The following is a 19,860-nucleotide window of genomic DNA, read 5'->3' on the forward strand; positions in this document are numbered from 1 at the left end:
TTTTTCTGGATTTTTGGTTGATTAATGACTCTCTCCGTTAAAATGAAACTACCATAAAAATTAGAGACTGTTTACTTCTCTTATAACTTCATTTCTGTTAAGCGCCTTGAGCATAGGAAAGGCGCTATATAAATAAAATGTATTATTATTATTATTTTTTTTATTACTTCTTTGTAAGTGAGCAAACTTACAAATTCAGCAGGGGATTAAATACTTATTTCCCCTACTGTAGTCCAAAGAACAAAACAGAACAGTGTTTAAAATGTCAGCATCTACTGTAGTAAAGAAACTCATAGCACAGGGTTTCAGGAGCTCCAGGAGACACTACAGGGAGCTATAGCCCAGAGCTGCCCCTGACCCTAGAAGTCATTGAGGGGTTTGGACCAAAACAGACCCCAAGGCAAAGTTCAATATCACCATTTGACTTGTTGTATCTGGTACTTTTCTTGTTTTATCTAGTACTTTGTCTTTGCTTATCTATCTATCTCTTCCTAGTGTTTAGACATTGAATAAATTCAAACTTTTTGTTTATTTTTGTGTGCCTGTCATTATTCAGTGTAAGGGCGTCGCACACCCTCTTCATGACAGGGCATTATCATTATATGAGCATTATACAAAATGAAACCGTTAATTTTGACACAAATTAATTATTTTAGTTGCTCAGGGCAATGCCATTTTAATATGTGACATTGATCTAAGTTAATTAGGGGCCCAAGTTTGCTCATCTGGCATTCATTTTACTTAATCAAGCTGTTTCAGAAAATGAAACCATAATAGTTTATTTAAATCTGAAGGCCCACCTCGTTACAAAGTCAAGTTTGCATTTCAAGATAAAAAAATGCACTGAACACATAAATAATATATATTGAAAAGCTAATACCTCATGAAAAAAATATTCCAATGTTGTCACCACTTTGGAACCATTATAAGGCAGACAAAGGCAGGTTTTTCATGATTGTTCAGTTCTGAGTTCAGAACCTTCACCAAACAACAAATCTTTTAATTCTGACAGATATGCCTCTTCATTGGGAAGAAACACTACATTTCCCTGTTGGCAACACGAATTAGACGATCTACAAGTCTCCGACTTAAAGTTTAAATCCAAACAATATCTTCTTACATAATATGCTACCGTGGCTGTATGTCTGTCCAGGATTTTAAATCACCTGTAGCTCGCAAACCATTTGAACTATTGACCTAAAATTTGGTACACATATACTACGTGACGTCTAATATCCTCTTTCGGGGTGTGAATTGACCTCCAAGGTGATTCCTCTTTTTATTTTTATTTTATTTTATTGTAGAATCAACTCTCGGCAACGGCCAGCAGGGCGGCCATGCGGTACATGTGTACGAGCGTAGTTTTCAACCCTACCAGCTTTACCATCATTTCCCCTATCTCTTCACATCTTAAATCATTCTTGAGGCAAAAAAAAGTAAGTAAAAAGTAAGTGAAAAAGTAATTGGAACACAAACACTGATTTAATCAGGAAGGAGCAAGCGCATCAACCTCTGAGCAAACAAATGCTAAACGTACAAAGAAAACTATGAATGCTCAGGTCTAGCTGCATTACTGGTACACACACACACACACACACACATACATATATATATATATATATACAGGTAAAATTCCGTTACAATGAATATCTTTACAACAAAGTGTTTTTATGGTCCCAACAGTTTCCCATTATGATGCGAGTCTATAGAATTCTCGTTACTACGAAGTACATTCAGCAGATACTTTCATTACAACGAACTGCCCAAAAGACCTTGAAATGCCTGAATGAATCATCCACAGAGCAGTTAGTTCTGTGGCCGCAGCTCAGTTGTGCACAACGATCCCCCAAACAGAAACATTGTAATTTTTTTTTCTTTCTTCGAACTTTCCTCGAACTGTTTATTTTTTTTTTTGTTTGTTTTCGGTGGTTTTCAGCGATACCTTTTGCTTATTGCACGTCAACATTTGAAAAACATCCATTGGAATTTAACTCATTGTGACCCTCCAATAGAAACGGCAGACATGAAAAAACGATAACAGTTCATATTAGAAAAAAAACTTTACATTTTTGCAGCTCTCAATTGCGGCAAAAAGAAAAAAGACGTCAGTGAATTCGGAATTTCGCCATTGACGCTGTTAACTTTCTTAAAAGACCGAGCAAAAAAATAAGAAAAATATTAGGTTGCAAACATATATGAATTGCTGCATTTGAAGATATCGAAAAAGCAGTTTTTATGTGGTTCAGTGATGCTCGTTCAAGAAACATTCCTATTAATGCATCACTCATTCAAGAAAATGTGAGGTTTGTAAACTCTCTTGGGATGTCCCCCAACTAGACAGCACACCAAAGAGCGTCCCGATGTCTGATCTCCATATCTACGGAAGACTGTTTATCTGTTCCAGGGGCAACAGCAGGCTCAAAGCGATGTTGTGTCTCTCCGCCAAAGCAAACAGAAAAGATGTCAGTGGGTAATGCAAGGTACATTGTAAATACAGATAACAGGTTTACTTGGTCACTGATTTGGGCATGACCCTGCCTGACTGCTGTGTCTGTGTATAGCATATATATATATATATACAGTGGTGTGAAAAACTATTTGCCCCCTTCCTGATTTCTTATTCTTTTGCATGTTTGTCACACAAAATGTTTCTGATCATCAAATACATTTAACCATTAGTCAAATATAACACAAGTAAACACAAAATGCAGTTTTTAAATGATGGTTTTTATTATTTAGGGAGAAAAAAATCCAAACCTACATGGCCCTGTGTGAAAAAGTAATTGCCCCCTTGTTAAAAATAACCTAACTGTGGTGTATCACACCTGAGTTCAATTTCCGTAGCCACCCCCAGGCCTGATTACTGCCACACCTGTTTCAATCAAGAACTCACTTAAATAGGAGCTGCCTGACACAGAGAAGTAGACCAAAAGCACCTCAAAAACTAGACATCATGCCAAGATCCAAAGAAATTCAGGAACAAATGAGAACAGAAGTAATTGAGATCTATCAGTCTGGTAAAGGTTATAAAGCCATTTCTAAAGCTTTGGGACTCCAGTGAATTACAGTGAGAGCCATTATCCACAAATGGCAAAAACATGGAACAGTGGTGAACCTTCCCAGGAGTGGCCGGCCGACCAAAATTACCCCAAGAGCGCAGAGACGACTCATCCGAGAGGTCACAAAAGACCCCAGGACAATGTCTAAAGAACTGCAGGCCTCACTTGCCTCAATTAAGGTCAGTGTTCACGACTCCACCATAAGAAAGAGACTGGGCAAAAACGGCCTGCACAGCAGATTTCCAAGACGCAAACTACTGTTAAGCAAAAAGAACATTAGGGCTCGTCTCAATTTTGCTAAGAAATATCTCAATGATTGCCAAGACTTTTGGGAAAATACCTTGTGGACTGATGAGACAAAAGTTGAACTTTTGGAAGGCAAATGTCCGTTACATCTGGCGTAAAAGGAACACAGCATTTCAGAAAAGAACATCATATCAACAGTAAAATATGGTGGTGGTAGTGTGATGGTCTGGGGTTGTTTTGCTGCTTCAGGACCTGGAAGGCTTGCTGTGATAGATGGAACCATGAATTCTACTGTCTACCAAAAATCCTGAAGGAGAATGTCCGCCATCTGTTCGTCAACTCAAGCTGAAGCGATCTTGGGTGCTGCAACAGGACAATGACCCAAAACACACCAGCAAATCCACCTCTGAATGGCTGAAGAAAAACAAAATGAAGACTTTGGAGTGGCCTAGTCAAAGTCCTGACCTGAATCCAATTGAGATGCTATGGCATGACCTTAAAAAGGCGGTTCATGCTAGAAAACCCTCAAATAAAGCTGAATTACAACAATTCTGCAAAGATGAGTGGGCCAAAATTCCTCCAGAGTGCTGTAAAAGACTCATTGCAAGTTATCGCAAATGCTTGATTGCAGTTATTGCTGCTAAGGGTGGCCCAACCAGTTATTAGGTTCAGGGGGCAATTACTTTTTCACACAGGGCCATGTAGGTTTGAATTTTTTTTTCTCCCTAAATAATAAAAACCATCATTAAAAAACTGCATTTTGTGTTTACTTGTGTTATATTTGACTAATGGTTAAATGTGTTTGATGATCAGAAACATTTTGTGTGACAAACATGCAAAAGAATAAGAAATCAGGAAGGGGGCAAATAGTTTTTCACACCACTGTATATACACACAGACATATATATGTTTTTTATGTAACAGTTTATAACTTATAAGATATAGTATCAGATGAAACAATGGACATCTATGAGGCCCTTTTTCATGTTCATTCTTTATGAGTAGTAAAAGGCTATCTTCCCTGGTTTAAGAACAATGTTGACTTTACATAATAGAAGATATTGAGCTTGATTAACCAAATTTGAAGTGCTACACTTTTATCCCCATAAACAAAATAATAAACCTAACATTATACGTTTTTTGAAATATTTGTCATTCAGCCTAATAACAGGAAAACTTTTTGGCTTTTTGTGAAAAATAAATTAGAAAATGAGTAAATAAAGTCTTACCTTTTCGGTTAACTCAGTTGCAGTTAGGTTAGGGTCATATGGAATTGGATCACCCAAATAAGTACGGAATTTAACTGGAAACCCTCCATATACAGGTACAATCGGTAATCGAAATTTTTCATACAGCCAGCGAAAGAATTCTAATAAAGGTAAAAACAAAACAAACAAACATAAATATATATTGTACACATACAGTATACTAATAATAACTCAGTTAAGAATATTAACTTTTGGTTTATTCCGAGTCCTAAAGTAGCTTAAAAAAAGAATATGAAGAAAGCTTGCACTGTTTCAGTTTTAAGAATGCTTTGAGATATATATATATATATATATATATATATATATATATATATATATATATATTTTCTATATATATCTATATAGCGCCTGACCTGACACAGATTAGACACGGGAGGCACATGAAAAATAAAAAGACTTTTATTTATCTTCAACTGGAGGGCACATCTTCCCTGTAATCCCCCCAGCCACAACACAGTCCCAACCACTAGTAACCACCAGTAACACACAAGTACTTTCTCCTCCTAGGCACCACCGCTCCTCCCTCACAACCTTGTCCTCCTTCACCCGACTCTGGCTGATGAGTGGTGGTCGCTGGCTCTTTTTATAGGTCACCTGGAAGTGCTCCAGGTGTTTGATCATGAGTTCCGGCGGCACTTCCAGGTGTGATGAATCTGTTGCCCACATGAGCTCAGGAGTCCCAAACACCTGCGGGACCCAACAGGGCTGCCCCCAACTCCGATTCCCAGGGAGCCCTGTGGGAAACCGAGGCACTACTCCAGCCCAGGGGGGCGGCTATCTAGCGTCCAGGGGTCCTCCCCCTGGATATTTATTATATATTATATTTTATTTTCTCTTCAGCTGTGGGCCACATCTTCCCCGTGTCCCACAGCCCAACACAGTCCCAAAGCAAAACAAACCCACAACCCAGTTCCTTTCTCCTTTTACCATCACTCTTCCTCAAGCTTAGTCCTCCTCCTCCCAACTCTGGCCCTCGAGTGGTGGTGGCTGACCCCTTTTATAGCCCACCCGGAAGTGTTCCAGGTGCTTGGAAAAAGTACTACAAAAACCTACTCAAAAGTATTATCACATAGACCAAAGCTTACTTAAGTAAGAATAAAAGTTAAAAAGCAGGCTTAAAAAGGTCACTCAAGGCCTCAAGACTCAAGAAAAAGTACACTTTAGTTACTTTATGAAAAAAAAAAATGTAAATTAAGAAATATTAAAACATTTCCATGCTGTGCATTGGAAAGCATGGTCCCAATTGCACTTCCGAGTGGGGCTGAAGACTCATCCAGTCGGGCTGTTGATTCCAGGCAGCACTCCCTAGCAGCCACCCCAACTCCCAACCAGGCTTTGGAGGACTCCATCTCCCATGGAGCCATGCGGGAGGTTTTTGGAATCACCGTCGGCAGGGAGGCTGCTACCAAGCGTCCCGGGGAAGGTATTGAGCTGCCCATGGTTGCTCCCCCGGAATATATGCAGCAGGGGCGTCCTGGCAGCTCATCTACCTACCTACATACATACATACATACATACATACATAATTAATCCCCAAGGGGAAATTTACATACTCCAGCAGCAGCATAAAGTTAAAAAATGCAGGTACAACAGACAATATCATTGTATAATGTTAACGTTTATCCCCCATTGTGGAACTGAAGAGTAACATATAGTGTGGGGGAGGAACGATCTCCTCAGTCTGTCAGTGGAGCAGGATAGTGACAGCAGTCTGTCGCTGAAGCTGCTCCTCTGTCTGGAGATGAACTGTTCAGGGGATGCAGTGGATTCTCCATAATTGACAGGAGCCTGCTCAGTGCCTGTCGCTCTGCCACGGATGTCAAACTGTCCAGCACCGTGCCTACAATAGAGCCTGCCTGTTATAAGATTAAGTTTAATGTCACTGTCTCTATGCACACTGGCATGTATTTATTGATACAGGCAGACCAAGTATGGTACACAGGGGCTCAGCATTTAGAATTGCCAACCAAGCACTGGATTAGATAGCCAAAGACAACTGGAGGATTGTATAGTTAGCCTAAACACAGAATAGTATATTTCTGTCTTCTGTCAGCACAAAATCTTCTTTCCTTGTTGGGAGAATGAGAAGTGCAGTGTGAGCATTGTACTATTCTTGTTGGAGGTGGGGTTACATCTTTACTGTCCTTGTTTGGAGACCAGAGAAGACCAGCACATGAAGCAGACAGTATAAAAGGCTTCGACAACAGCCAAACCCATTGAAGCTGTTCGGACCTCCGTCCGAAAATCCTCTCAGCGTGGTAACGAAAAATGGCAGACTACGTAGATCAAGACGCCCACCTTGATAAGTCTGTCATCAGCTTCATGTTTGTAACCACGTAAACCGTCAGTAAATGTAAGCTAAAATATATTTTTCTCATGTGATTCTTATACCGCCGTAATCATGATGGGAGGGATATCGCCTTTTCTGTCATATTACTATATTGTTTAGTTACTTAATATGCCGCAATTTAAAAAGAACACAGTTTCGGAGAGCTAATGCCTCCAAAGGAAACACTGCCTTCCTCACCAGTTAGTCCAGGATGTGTTCCTTCAAGCACCGATTTCAATTTAGTAAAAAGAAAAAAGTCACAAGGTGCCACTGGCAAATATGGAGGTTGTTCCAGAGTAGTAATGTGTTTATTGGTCAAAAATTGCTTCACAGAAAGTGCTGTGTGAGAAGGAGCATTGTTCTGATGAAGAATGAAACAATTTGTCAACAGTTCTGGATGTTTTTCTCTTAGCTTTGTCAAAGCCTCCTTATAATAATGTTGGTTCACTGTTGTGCATTCTGGAACCCATTCTGGCAAAATTTCACCCTTCATGTCAAAAAACTCGATGAACATGGCTTTGAATTTGGACTTTGATGTGTTTGTTTCATTCTTGGTGATGACGGTGTTTTCTAGTGCATTGACTCTCGTTTTGCTTCAGGATCATACTAGAAGATCAAGGTTTTGTTACAAGTGATGACATTTTGAAATAGATTTGGGTCCACCTCAACTTGCTGTAGAAGGTCGGTGCAAATTTCCTTGTGGCACTCTTTTTGCTCTGGTGTGAAAACCCTAGGGACCACCTTGACACAAATGTTTTTCATATTGAGATCCTCACGCAAAAGTTTCCACGTAGTATCTTGGCAGTCTGTTCGAAACATCTGGCAAGTTTTTTCTACATTTTCTTCGGTTCTTGAAGTGAAAGGTCGTCCAGCACACTCATTGTCTTTCATGTTCTCACTTCCTTCACTTAATCTTTTGTGCCACTCAAACACATACACACGAGACATGCAATCTTCCCTGTAAGCCTCAGTAAGTATTTGAAAAGATTCCATTGGGGTTTTGTTCAATTTTACTAAAATTCCAAATTGACACTTTGCTCAACATTTAAACTTAGCATGATTCCAGCACTCAAGGGGAAACACAACTGCATTAAAAGGTTACTAACAATCAACTAAATGGCAGAGAGTGTTGTCATTTGTCGTATGGATATGGACAGCTTAAAACCTGCATGGTAAGTGCTCATAATCAGTTCTCAGTTCTTTGATTAACAGATGGAAGCACAATCTCATTATTTAATAGACAGACCTCGTAGTCTTTTATTCCTCAGCTTTTAACACCCATCGGGTGTCATTATCAAAGGAAAATGATTAGACATACCCGAATTAAAAGCAAAATATAGCAAATAAGGATGGGGGCTGTAGGTGGTTGTAAGGGGGTGAATTTGTGGCTATCAAATGAAAGCACCATTAACAGAAATTTGGAACTGAACCCAGCATATGCAGGCTTTAATATCCAAATAATAAAAAAGACTTTAATACCAACATCCTCTGAGCACCACCTTACTAATCCACCCCTCTTACACCCACCTACCTGATAAGTGTTGACAGCTCAGGAATATAAGACTATTCAAGATACGTGATTAATTCTTTTCCCTTGTGGATTTCTAGCTATATATATATATATATATATATATAAAATTAATTAATATGTACATTTTTCTTATGCTTTCCAATGCACAGCATGGAAATGTTTTAATATTTCTTAATTTACATTTTTTTTTGTAAAGTAACTAAAGTGTACTTTTTCTTGAGTCTTGAGTGACCTTTTAAAGACTGCTTTTTAAATTTTATTTTAACTTAAGTAAGTTTTGGTCTATGTGATAATACATCTGAGTAGATTTTGGTAGTACTTTTTCCAACTCTGTTGTCCTTTCTCCTCCACCTCTATCATGGCACACCTCTTCATCCAATCACCCTCTGTCTTTCGCTCAATATGCCCAAACCACCTTAGTCTGCTTCTCCCCAGCACAACACCTATCAGTTCCACATCAAGTATTTCTCTTTTCTCACCACTGATCTTCATCCCCCTTCATGAGACTCCAAATATCCATCTGCCAGAATTTCTTCCATGTACCTCTGACCCTAGCTATCACTGTTAAGTCCACATCTCCAGCTACATTTTACTGAAGCAGCATAATTTACTTACTTTCTTCAGAACAACTCCACTACCAATTTTTATATATATGTTTAGTGCAACAGCATTCTACATCCCTTTCACATGCTTTCTATAAATATACATTTGTCCCAATACCTCTACTGTACATGCAGCATTGCCATTCACCCATCTCTTCCACACCTATCATCCCTTCATCTTCATCCATCAGCTTTGTCTTTTCAGCAGTTACCTTGAGGTCATTTGCTTACAAACTACTTTTTCATTTCAGTATCTTCTCCTTCAGATTCACTTTAGTTTTTGCCAACAAAATGAGATAATCAGCATATAAGATCTACCATGGCAAATCATTCATAAACTTCTCTGGTCATTACCTCCATCATTTCATGAAAAGTGACCATCTCAAAATAGACTCCTGGTGCAGTCTCAGCTTTCAGTATAACCATTACTTTCCTAAAAAGTTGTGCTTTCTCATAGATCGGCATAATTGATCATCCACTCCTAACCCCCTTGTAGCACCCTGTCAAATGCCTTCTCCAGATCTACAAACGCATAATTCAGCATCTTACCCCGGCCAGATTCTTTTCCTACATTTATGTGACAATAGAGACCATATCTATTATTCCCTTCCCAGGCATGTAACAAAACTGCATTTTTCTACCCTTCACCTGATTCCTGATTGTACTTCTACATCTCACTCAACCAGCTTCATTACATGTTGCAAAAGCTCGACTTTGCACTCTGTATATCAACCTTTCCTTTGTATGCTGGAATGAACGTAGTTATTTTCCAATTTTCATGAACCCTCTATTCACACACAATCATGTTGTACAGGTTCATCAATGATTCAACTCAAGGACCTTCTACTGCCTTCAACATTTGCAGTACTACTGCAGTTGTGCTCACCACTATACTTATCTTCATCAGTCCTTTTGTGAAATCCTCTTTTGAAAACTTTCGCCTAGTTCCTTCAATTTTTCACAATGAACATTATTAGCCTATTCATTACCCTCATTCAGCAACTCCTCCATTTACTTCTAAGAATATTTAATCCCATTGCTATCAATCACAGTGTTCCCTTCCTTTCAGCACTTTTCAAGAAATTCATACAGTACATACAGGTGCTGGTCATAAAATTAGAATATCATGACAAAGTTGATTTATTTCAGTAATTCCATTCAAAAAGTGAAACTTGTATATTAGATTCATTCATTACACACAGACTGATGTATTTCAAATGTTTATTTCTTTTAATTTTGATGATTATAACTGACAACTAATGAAAGTCCCAAATTCAGTATCTCGGAAAATTAGAATATTGTGAAAAGGTTCAATATTGAAGACACCTGGTGCCACACTCTAATCAGCTAATTAACTCAAAACACCTGCAAAAGCCTTTAAATGGTCTCTCAGTCTAGTTCTGTAGGCTACACAATCATGGGGAAGACTGCTGACTTGACAGTTGTCCAAAAGACAACCATTGACACCTTGCACAAGGAGGGTAAGACACAAAAGGTCATTGTTAAAGAGGCTGGCTGTTCACAGAGCTCTGTGTCCAAGCACATTAATAGAGAGGCGAAGGGAAGGACAAGATGTCGTAAAAAAAACTGTGCAAGCAATAGGGATAACTGCACCCTGGAGAGGATTGTGAAACAAAACCCATTCAAAACTGTGGGGGAGATTCACAAAGAGTGGACTGCAGCTGGAGTCAGTGCTTCAAGAACCACCACGCACAGACGATTGCAAGACATGGGTTTCAACTGTCGCATTCCTTGTGTCAAGCCACTCTTGAACAAGAGACAGCGTCAGAAGCTTCTCGCCTGGGCTAAAGACAAAAGGACTGGACTGCTGCTGAGTGGTCCAAAGTTATGTTCTCTGATGAAAGTAAATTTTGCATTTCCTTTGGAAATCAAGGTCCCAGAGTCTGGAGGAAGAGAGGAGAGGCACAGAATCCACGTTGCTTGAGGTCCAGTGTAAAGTTTCCACAGTCAGTGATGGTTTGGGGTGCCATGTCATCTGCTGGTGTTGGTCCATTGTGTTTTCTGAGGTCCAAGGTCAACGCAGCCGTCTACCAGGAAGTTTTAGAGCACTTCATGCTTCCTGCTGCTGACGAACTTTATGGAGATGCAGATTTCATTTTCCAACAGGACCTGGCACCTGCACACAGTGCCAAAGCTACCAGTACCTGGTTTAAGGACCATGGTATCCCTGTTCTTGATTGGCCAGCAAACTTGCCTGACCTTAACCCCATAGAAAATCTATGGGGTATTGTGAAGAGGAAGATGCAATACGCCAGACCCAACAATTCAGAAGAGCTGAAGGCCACTATCAGAGCAACATGGGCTCTCATAACACCTGAGCAGTGCCACAGACTGATCGACTCCATGCCATGCCGCATTGCTGCAGTAATCCAGGCCAAAGGAGCCCCAACTAAATATTGAGTGCTGTACATGCTCATACTTTTCATGTTCATACCTTTCAGTTGGCCAACATTTCTAAAAATCCTTTTTTTGCATTGGTCTTAATTGATATTAAAATTTTCTGAGATACTGAATTTGGGACTTTCATTAGTTGTCAGTTATAATCATCACAATTAAAAGAAATAAACATTTGAAATACATCAGTCTGTGTGTAATGAATGAATCTAATATACAAGTTTCACGTTTTGAATGGAATTACTGAAATAAATCAACTTTGTCATGATATTCTAATTTTATGACCAGCACCTGTACAGTCGTATATCCTATCTTTTGTTTTCCCATCTTCTTTTTCATTCTGAATACTTGAAAGCTCCCATTTCATAGCTTCCTGAGCTATCATAACTGCTTTACTAGCATTTTGTTTTTCTTCTCTACACATTGCCCTGTCATCTTCTGCCTTTGTTTAATGCTGCGCCTTATAGCACATCTCATTTTCTTTTTGTACCTCGGTATTCCACCAACATTTTTCTTCAGTTCCCACATGCCATTCTCACATGTTGAATCTGTAAACTCATTAGCTCTTCCTGTCAATGTTTCAGCAAATTTACTTCTCACACTCTCTTACAATCTTGGTCTGTATGGTTTTACATTATGACCTTGACGATGTAAACCCAAATATAACATCAGAACTAAAGTTACAAATGAGGCTACTTTATTTATTTCTGCATTTCTAACCAAGGGTAGATGACATATCTAATAAGAATTCCCTCCCCTTACATTGTCTTATTCTGTATACATGAGCTGAGTAGCATTATGAAACTCATATTCAAAGCGCAAAAAGAATCAGCCAGTGGATGTCAAACTGCAGATCGGACTAGAAAGCTTAAAGGAAAATACTGTACTTCATAGGACTCTTTCTGAAAAAGATATAAAATGCACAAAATGAACAAATAACACTGAAAAAGGAGCAGGGATGCACAGAGCTATGACTACAGTCGTTGCCAGGTCACCTTTAAAAGTTTTCTTGCAGAACAATGGCTGGTCATTAATTCCTGCTTAGACAACTATTCTCAGTAGAGAGTCCATTACCATCAGGAATGCAAAATAAATGCTGCAGCTTTGACTTTAGTTGTGCTGTAAATGTGGTGGCAGAGCTGAAACATCAAGAAGGTATTCGGACAATGTATGCATAAACGAATGGATAGCATGATAGGGTCCAAACCATAATTTAAGGGTTCCAGCATTATCTTTTTAAATCAAATAATGTTTCATATATTAAATTTATTTTTTCAAAATATCCTCTTATTATAAACCAAACCAAATGCAACAAGTCAGAATATGTATGAAGCATCAATCAGGTGTGGTCATGGACTTGGTGAACTATTTTGAAGTTAAAATGATTTTTGTTAAGTTATACCATCAAATAAAGAGACATCAAATTAAAAATAAAAGCAATAATAAAGTACAATTACATGTATTAGTACAGTACATACAATACATGTTTTAAGTATTATTTTACAATATAATGTAGTTAAAAATTAAGCCCAAATAAGCTTGTAGTGGCTGAAATAGTTTTCTAAGACATCAGATTCCAAGTCAAGTGGTTTGAAAAAATTGCTTTGATTGATGAACTATTGTTAGTTGTCAGCAGTGGACAGTCTATGACTAAGTGTAGAGCCGTAGTCAAAAGTTTTGAGAATGACAAATATTAATTTTCGCAAAAGTTTGCTGCTTCAGTGTTTTTAGATCTTCTTTTTAGGTGTTTCTATGGTATACTGAAGTAGAATTACAAGCACTTCATAAGTTTCAAAGGATTTTATTGACAATTACATTTATGCAAAGAGTCAATATTTGCAGTGTTGGCCATTCTTTTTCAAGACCTCTGCAATTCACCCTGGCATTCTGTCAATCAACTTCTGGGCCAAATCCTGACTAATGGCTGGCCATTCTTGCATAAATCAATGATTGGAGTTTGTCAGAATTTGTGGGATTTTGTTTGTCTACCCGCCTCTTGAGGATTGACCACACATTTTCAATCAGATTAAGGTCTGGGGAGTTTACTGGCCATGGACCCTAAATTTCAACGTTTTGTTCCTTCAGCCACTTAGTTATCACTTTTGCCTTATGGCACGGTGCTCCATCATGCTGGAAAAGGCATTGTTCATCACCAAACTGTCCTTGGGTGGTTGGGAGAAGTTGCTCTCCGAGGATGTTTTGGTACCATTCTTTATTCATGGCTCAGGATCGGGGCACTACTGGTGCACAGCTTGTTTATTTACTCAAATTACTTATCTATAAAAGTTCTGTTTTCAGAAAGCATTTTGAGTCAGATCAGACTGTGCATCACAACACTGTACCTCTGACTCCCAAAGAGACTTCTAATTAAAATCTTGGTCAAAGTGGGCATTGTAACCTGTTCCTTTAAATAATCTGAAAGATCCATAATTTATTGGGGATTCTACATACCTGATGAAAAGTTAAAACAAGTCTGTGACTCTGATGGTGTTTCAAGAAACTTGTACCGGGAATTGGTTTTGCTATCAAGCCCAGGTGCCGGTCATAAAATTAGAATATCATGACAAAGTTGATTTATTTCAGTAATTCCATTCAAAAAGTGAAACTTGTATATCAGATTAATTCATTACATACAGACTGATGTATTTCAAATGTTTATTTCGTTTAATTTTGATTATTATAACTGACAACTAATGAAAGTCCCAAATTCAGTATCTCGGAAAATTACAATATTGTGAAAAGGTTCAATATTGAAGACACCTGGTGCCACACTCTAATCAGCTAATTAACTCAAAACACCTGCAAAAGCCATTAAATGGTCTCTCAGTCTAGATATGTAGGCTACACAATCATGGGGAAGACTGCTGACTTGACAGTTGTCCAAAAGACGACCATTGACACCTTGCACAAGGAGGGCATGACACAGAGCTCTGTGTCCAAGCACATTAATAGAGAGGCGCAGGAAGGACAAGATGTCGTAGAAAAAAGTGTACAAGCAATAGGGATAACTGCACCCTGGAGAGGATTGTGAAACAAAATCCATTCAAAACTGTGGGGGAGATTCACAAAGAGTGGACTGCAGCTGGAGTCAGTGCTTCAAGAACCACCACTCACAGACGTATGCAAGACATGGGTTTCAGCTGTCGCATTCCTTGTGTCAAGCCACTCTTGAACAAGAGACAGCGTCAGAAGCGTCTCGCCTGGGCTAAAGACAAAACTGCTGCTGAGTGGTCCAAAGTTATGTTTTGTGATGAAAGTAAATTTTGCATTTCCTTTGGAAATCAAGGTCCCAGAGTCTGGAGGAAGAGAGGAGAGGCACAGAATCCACATTGCTTGAGGTCCAGGGTAAAGTTTCTACAGTCAGTGATGGTTTGGGGTGCCATGTCATCTGCTGGTGTTGGTCCGTTGTGTTTTCTGAGGTCCACGGTCAACACAGCCATCTACCAGGAAGTTTTAGAGCACTTCATGCTTCCTGCTGCTGATGAACTTTATGGAGATGCAGATTTCATTTTCCAACAGGACATGGCACCTGCACAAAGTGCCAAAACTACCAGTACCTGGTTTAAGGACCATGGTATCCCTGTTCTTGATTGGCCAGCAAACTCGCCTGACCTTAACCCCATAGAAAATCTATGGGGTATTGTGAACATGAAGATGCAATACGCCAGACCCAACAATTCAGAAGAGCTGAAGGCCACTATCAGATCAACATGGGCTATCATAACACCTGAGCAGTGCCACAGACTGATCGACACCATGCCATGGTGTATTGCTGCAGTAATCCAGGCCATAGGGGCCCCAACTAAATATTAAATGCTGTACATGCTCATACTTTTCATGTTTATACCTTTCAGCTGGCCAACATTTCTAAAAATCCTTTTTTTGCACTAGTCTTAATTGATATTCTAATTTTCTGAGATACTAAATTTGGGATTTTCATTAGTTGTCAGTTATAATAATCAAAATGAAACGAAATAAACATTTGAAATACATCAGTCTGTATGTAATGAATTAATCTGATATACAAGTTTCACTTTTTGAATGGAATTACTGAAATAAATCAACTTTGTCATGATATTCTAATTTTATGACCGGCACCTGCACAGCTGGAAATAACCTCTTGCAAGGTAATTTTGGAAAAATAAAAAATCAATAATTTACATTAGATAGAATGTTTCTCTGGTAAAGCTATATCATGTGAACAGACAGACAGCCAGGGAGACATGGAAATGTACCTTTTATTATTGCAGTTTTATGTGATTGTGCCTAATAAATACTAATCCGATTCAATAAGAAAGGGAAAAAATTAAATGAAATAACAAAACAATTACAATTCATATCCAAACATAAAGTTAAAAGGAAAGATAAAATTATAAACTCCACTTACTGATACTTCCAAGTGAGCGAAATCCTTCTCGAATATTTTGTGTAAACATAGGAATGATGGGCTGAAGAAAATAAAACAGCAACAATTCTTAGTGAGTATAATTGGAAATTCTGATTTTTTTTCTAGCAAACATATATTTTGAATATATGAAAATAAAAAGAAATGTACGCACATTTTTAACTGAGATGAGCAATATAGTGTGTCAATTATGATCAGGTTTCACTGTATACTAAGTGTCGTACAAAGACAACAGATGAAAATAAGCTAATGGAGTCCAAATTTCCCCAAGTCAGACAATAATGAGACTTTTCCCACATGCATAAAGGTCTTATTATATGAGAATTCAAACAGGGACATTAATTTAATACCAATTCTAGTTAAAAGAACATGAGTTATGTTGAAAGCTTTTCCAGACTTGAGTACTTCTGCTTCAAAACTTCTGACATCTGCTGAATGGCGAGGAATTGCCACCAGATGAGTAAAGTAATGCAGAGTTGTGGTGTTTTTGTACTTTTTTGTCAACAAAAATAGCCAATATTCTGTAAAGAGATACAAATATTGTATTTCTATGAATATTCTTAAGTTGTATCTGTGTAATCACAGTATTGTGAAAAAGTATTAGCCTCGCCTCTTTAGTAATATCGTCTATTTTTGCAAATTTTATACAATGAACTGAGTTTGAAGACAACAGAACGGAAGTTGTAAAGAATTTCAATCTCTTGGGCTCTTTTGTAAGCATGGAAGCAACTAGCAGTGGAGAAATGCTCCATAGAACAGCACTTGGTCGCTCTACTATGAAGCCTGTTGACAAAGTATTCAAAGAAATGAAAATAACACTCAAAACGAAGCACAGACTTGTCCATGCATTCATTTTCTCATTGGGCAATTAAGAAATTTGAAAGCTGGACACAATAAATGAACAAGACAGAAAGAAGATTGACTCATTTGAGCTTTGGTGCTGAAGAAGGATTCTATGCATGTAGTGGACTTCCACAAGAACTAGCAAATAGATTTTGGAAGAGATCAAACTGGCTATGTCACTCCAAGCCCAAATGATGAATTTATGACCGTCTTATTTTGGTCACATCGTCAGAAAAGAGATCACTGGAGAAGGAAATCTTGTTTGGGAAGATCAAAGGAACCAGGTGAAGAGGGCAGCCTGCAACCAGGTGGCTAGACACGTTGACAACAACCATGGTGATGATGCAGCAGCACCTCACCGGACTAGCACCAAACTGACTTCTTTTTAGATCTTTAATTCATCGAATCTCTAGGACTCGAACCCAAGTCGATGGCAACCAATAATAATCATATACAACGAATGGCCTCAGATCTTTAGACAAGATGCAAAATTAAAGAAATGAACCTGAATAAACATACAACAGTTTTTATTATTTTTTTTTATTAATTTTATTACAATCCATACAAAACAATCAAGTTTTTACAAAAAGAAGAATTGAGTTAAGAACAGATCAATCCCCACCCCTGAGAGAGAGAGCAAGCCAAACGGCATACAATTTAAGGCTTGTAAACATACCTAAATTAATAAATTCTCTGTGCTTTATAAACCTATTTTAAAATATTACTGATTAGATCCTGCCATGTTTTGAAAAAAGTCTGTACGGATCCTCTGAGTATTTGATTTTTTCCAATTTCAAATAGTATAACACATCGGTTTCCCACTGATTTAAAAGAGGAGAGTTTGGGTTCTTCCAGTTTATCAGAATAAGTCTGCGTGCCAACAGTGTAGTGAATGCAATCACAATTTGTTTGTCCTTCTCCACTTTAAGCCCCTCTGGAAGAACCCCAAACACAGCTGTTAATGGGTTAGGAGGGATTGTGAGTCCAAGGCTGTCTGAAAGGTAATTAAAAATTTTTGTCCAGAATAATGTTAATTTGGTTCAGGACCAGAACATGTGACCCAGTGAGGCTGGGACTTGGTTGCAATGTTCGCAGGTTGGATCATGCCCTGGAAACATTTTGGAGAGTTTTAGTCGAGACAGATGTGCTCAATATATAATTTTAAGTTGTATAATTGTATGCTTTGCGCATATGGAGCTCGAGTGAATTCTCTGCATTGCTACTTTCCACTCCTTTTCTGATATATTAATTGAGAGATCTTTTTCCCAGTGTCCTCTTGAAACTTTGAAAGGAAGGGATTGTAAAATGATTTTATATATTGTAGACATGGAGTCTAATTCCTTGAGATTGAGCAATAATTTTTCCAGCGTGGATGAGGGTGCAAGATGAGGAAAATCTGGAAGGTTCTGTTGAACAAAGTTCCTGATTTGAAGATAGTGAAAGAAATGTGTAGCTGGAATGTTAAATTTGGAATGTAATTGTTCATAGGATGCAAAGACGTTGTCTATATAAAGATCTCTAAGCAAGTTAATTCCAAATTTTTTTCAGATATTAAAAACTGCATATGTTTGTGAAGGTTGAAAGAGGTAGTTCTCTTGCAGGGGTGCCACAGATAGAAGCTTCTTTGTCTTAAAATGCTTTCTACATTGGTTCCAGATTTTAAGTGAGTGGAGCACATTTGGGTTATTAGTGTATTGCTGATAACGTGTGTTTATAGGAGCGCAGAGCAAGGAATTTAAATCATTAATTTTTTTATTTAAGAAACAAAGTTATCCAACATCCCTGTTACCCATGTGAAAAAGTAAATGCCCCTGTAGTTTTAGCACTTGGTTGCTGCACCTTTAGAAGCAATAATCGTAACTAAATGTATCTTATAACTTGATACCAGTCTTTTACATCGCTGTTGAGCAATTTTAGACTACTCTTCTTTGCAGAACTACTTTAATACAGACACAATGGTAGGAGCTTGAACTGCTTGCTTCAGGTCCTTCCACAGCATCTTTGTTGGGTTCAATTCAGGACTGATTAGGCCATTCCAAAATATCAATTTTGTTTCTTAAATTGTAAATTTGCATTTATGTTTTGGATAATTGTCCTGCTGCATAATCAAATTATCTTTCAGCCTCAAATCAAATGATTGGACATTCTCCTTAAGAATATTCTAGTGAAGTACAAAATTAATTTTATAATTTTAAATAAGTCTTCCAGATCCTGAGGCAGTAAAGCATCCCCACACTATCATAATACCTCCCCCATGTTTTACTGTAGGTATAATGTAGGTATAATGTTCTTACTGCAAATACTGTATTAGCTTTACATCAGACAAGGCATGGCCAGTGTCTTCCAAAGAGTTTTAGCTTTGCCTCGTCTGTTCATAGAACATTATTTCAAACAGCATGGGGACCATCCAGGTGTTTCTTTGCAAATGTGAGATGAGCACTGATGCTACTCTTGAACAGCAGAGGTTTCCACCCTGACACTCTCTCATGAACCTCATTTTTACTTAGTCTCTTTATTATCATTTAGGCATAAACACTGATCTTAGCTAAGAAAAGAGAGGCATGCAGTCCTTTGGATTTTTTCTGGGACCCTCTGCAACTTGAATCATCCCCGAGACCTCGGGGTTAATTTTTACAGGCTGGCCTTTCTTAGGACATTTAGCCACTTTTCCACATGTTCTCTGTTTGAGAGATAATGGCTCTCACTGTTGTGCAGTTGGGTGCCAGGGCCTTAGAAGTGACTTTGTAACACTTTTCTTATTGGTGAATTTCAAAACCTTTGTTCATGATCTTTTCAAGTCATAGTGTTCTTCTAGAAATCCTGTGCTGACTGTGTCACTCTTATGGTATGGGTCAATATATAGTATAGTAAGGCTTAAATTTAATAGGGCTGGATGAAATCTGACCTGGTTATGTTACTTTTCAATTAACACTGGTTTGCTGATTGAGTCAGCAATTCACATTACCTTTTTGCTTTGACAATACAGGTACTGGACAACTTCACTACTTAAATATATTAATTAGCAGTTTAGAAATGGTGTTGTTATTTACTCTACTTACCTTTATGTAACTGTCTAAAGATCTGAAGCCATTTATTGTGACAAATATACAAAAAAGAGGACATCTTGAAGGTGCAAATACTTGTTCACAGCGTGCAAAGGTT

General features: G+C 38.2%; 1 protein-coding gene across 1 annotated transcript in view; it reads right to left on the bottom strand.

Moving 5' to 3' along the window:
- tmem68 (transmembrane protein 68) overlaps nucleotides 1–19,860 on the bottom strand; it is a 100,945-nt gene that overhangs the window by 14,041 nt on the left and 67,044 nt on the right. The window contains exons 6-7 of the mRNA XM_039754522.1: nucleotides 15,838–15,898; nucleotides 4,535–4,674 (exon numbers count right to left, since the gene is read on the bottom strand). Of these exons, the coding sequence (XP_039610456.1) occupies nucleotides 4,535–4,674; nucleotides 15,838–15,898 (201 nt within the window). The remainder of the gene's footprint in view (nucleotides 1–4,534; nucleotides 4,675–15,837; nucleotides 15,899–19,860) is intronic.

The sequence above is a fragment of the Polypterus senegalus genome, chromosome 5 (genome assembly GCF_016835505.1).
Source record: "Polypterus senegalus isolate Bchr_013 chromosome 5, ASM1683550v1, whole genome shotgun sequence".
In the NCBI taxonomy this organism is placed as follows: domain Eukaryota; kingdom Metazoa; phylum Chordata; class Cladistia; order Polypteriformes; family Polypteridae; genus Polypterus; species Polypterus senegalus.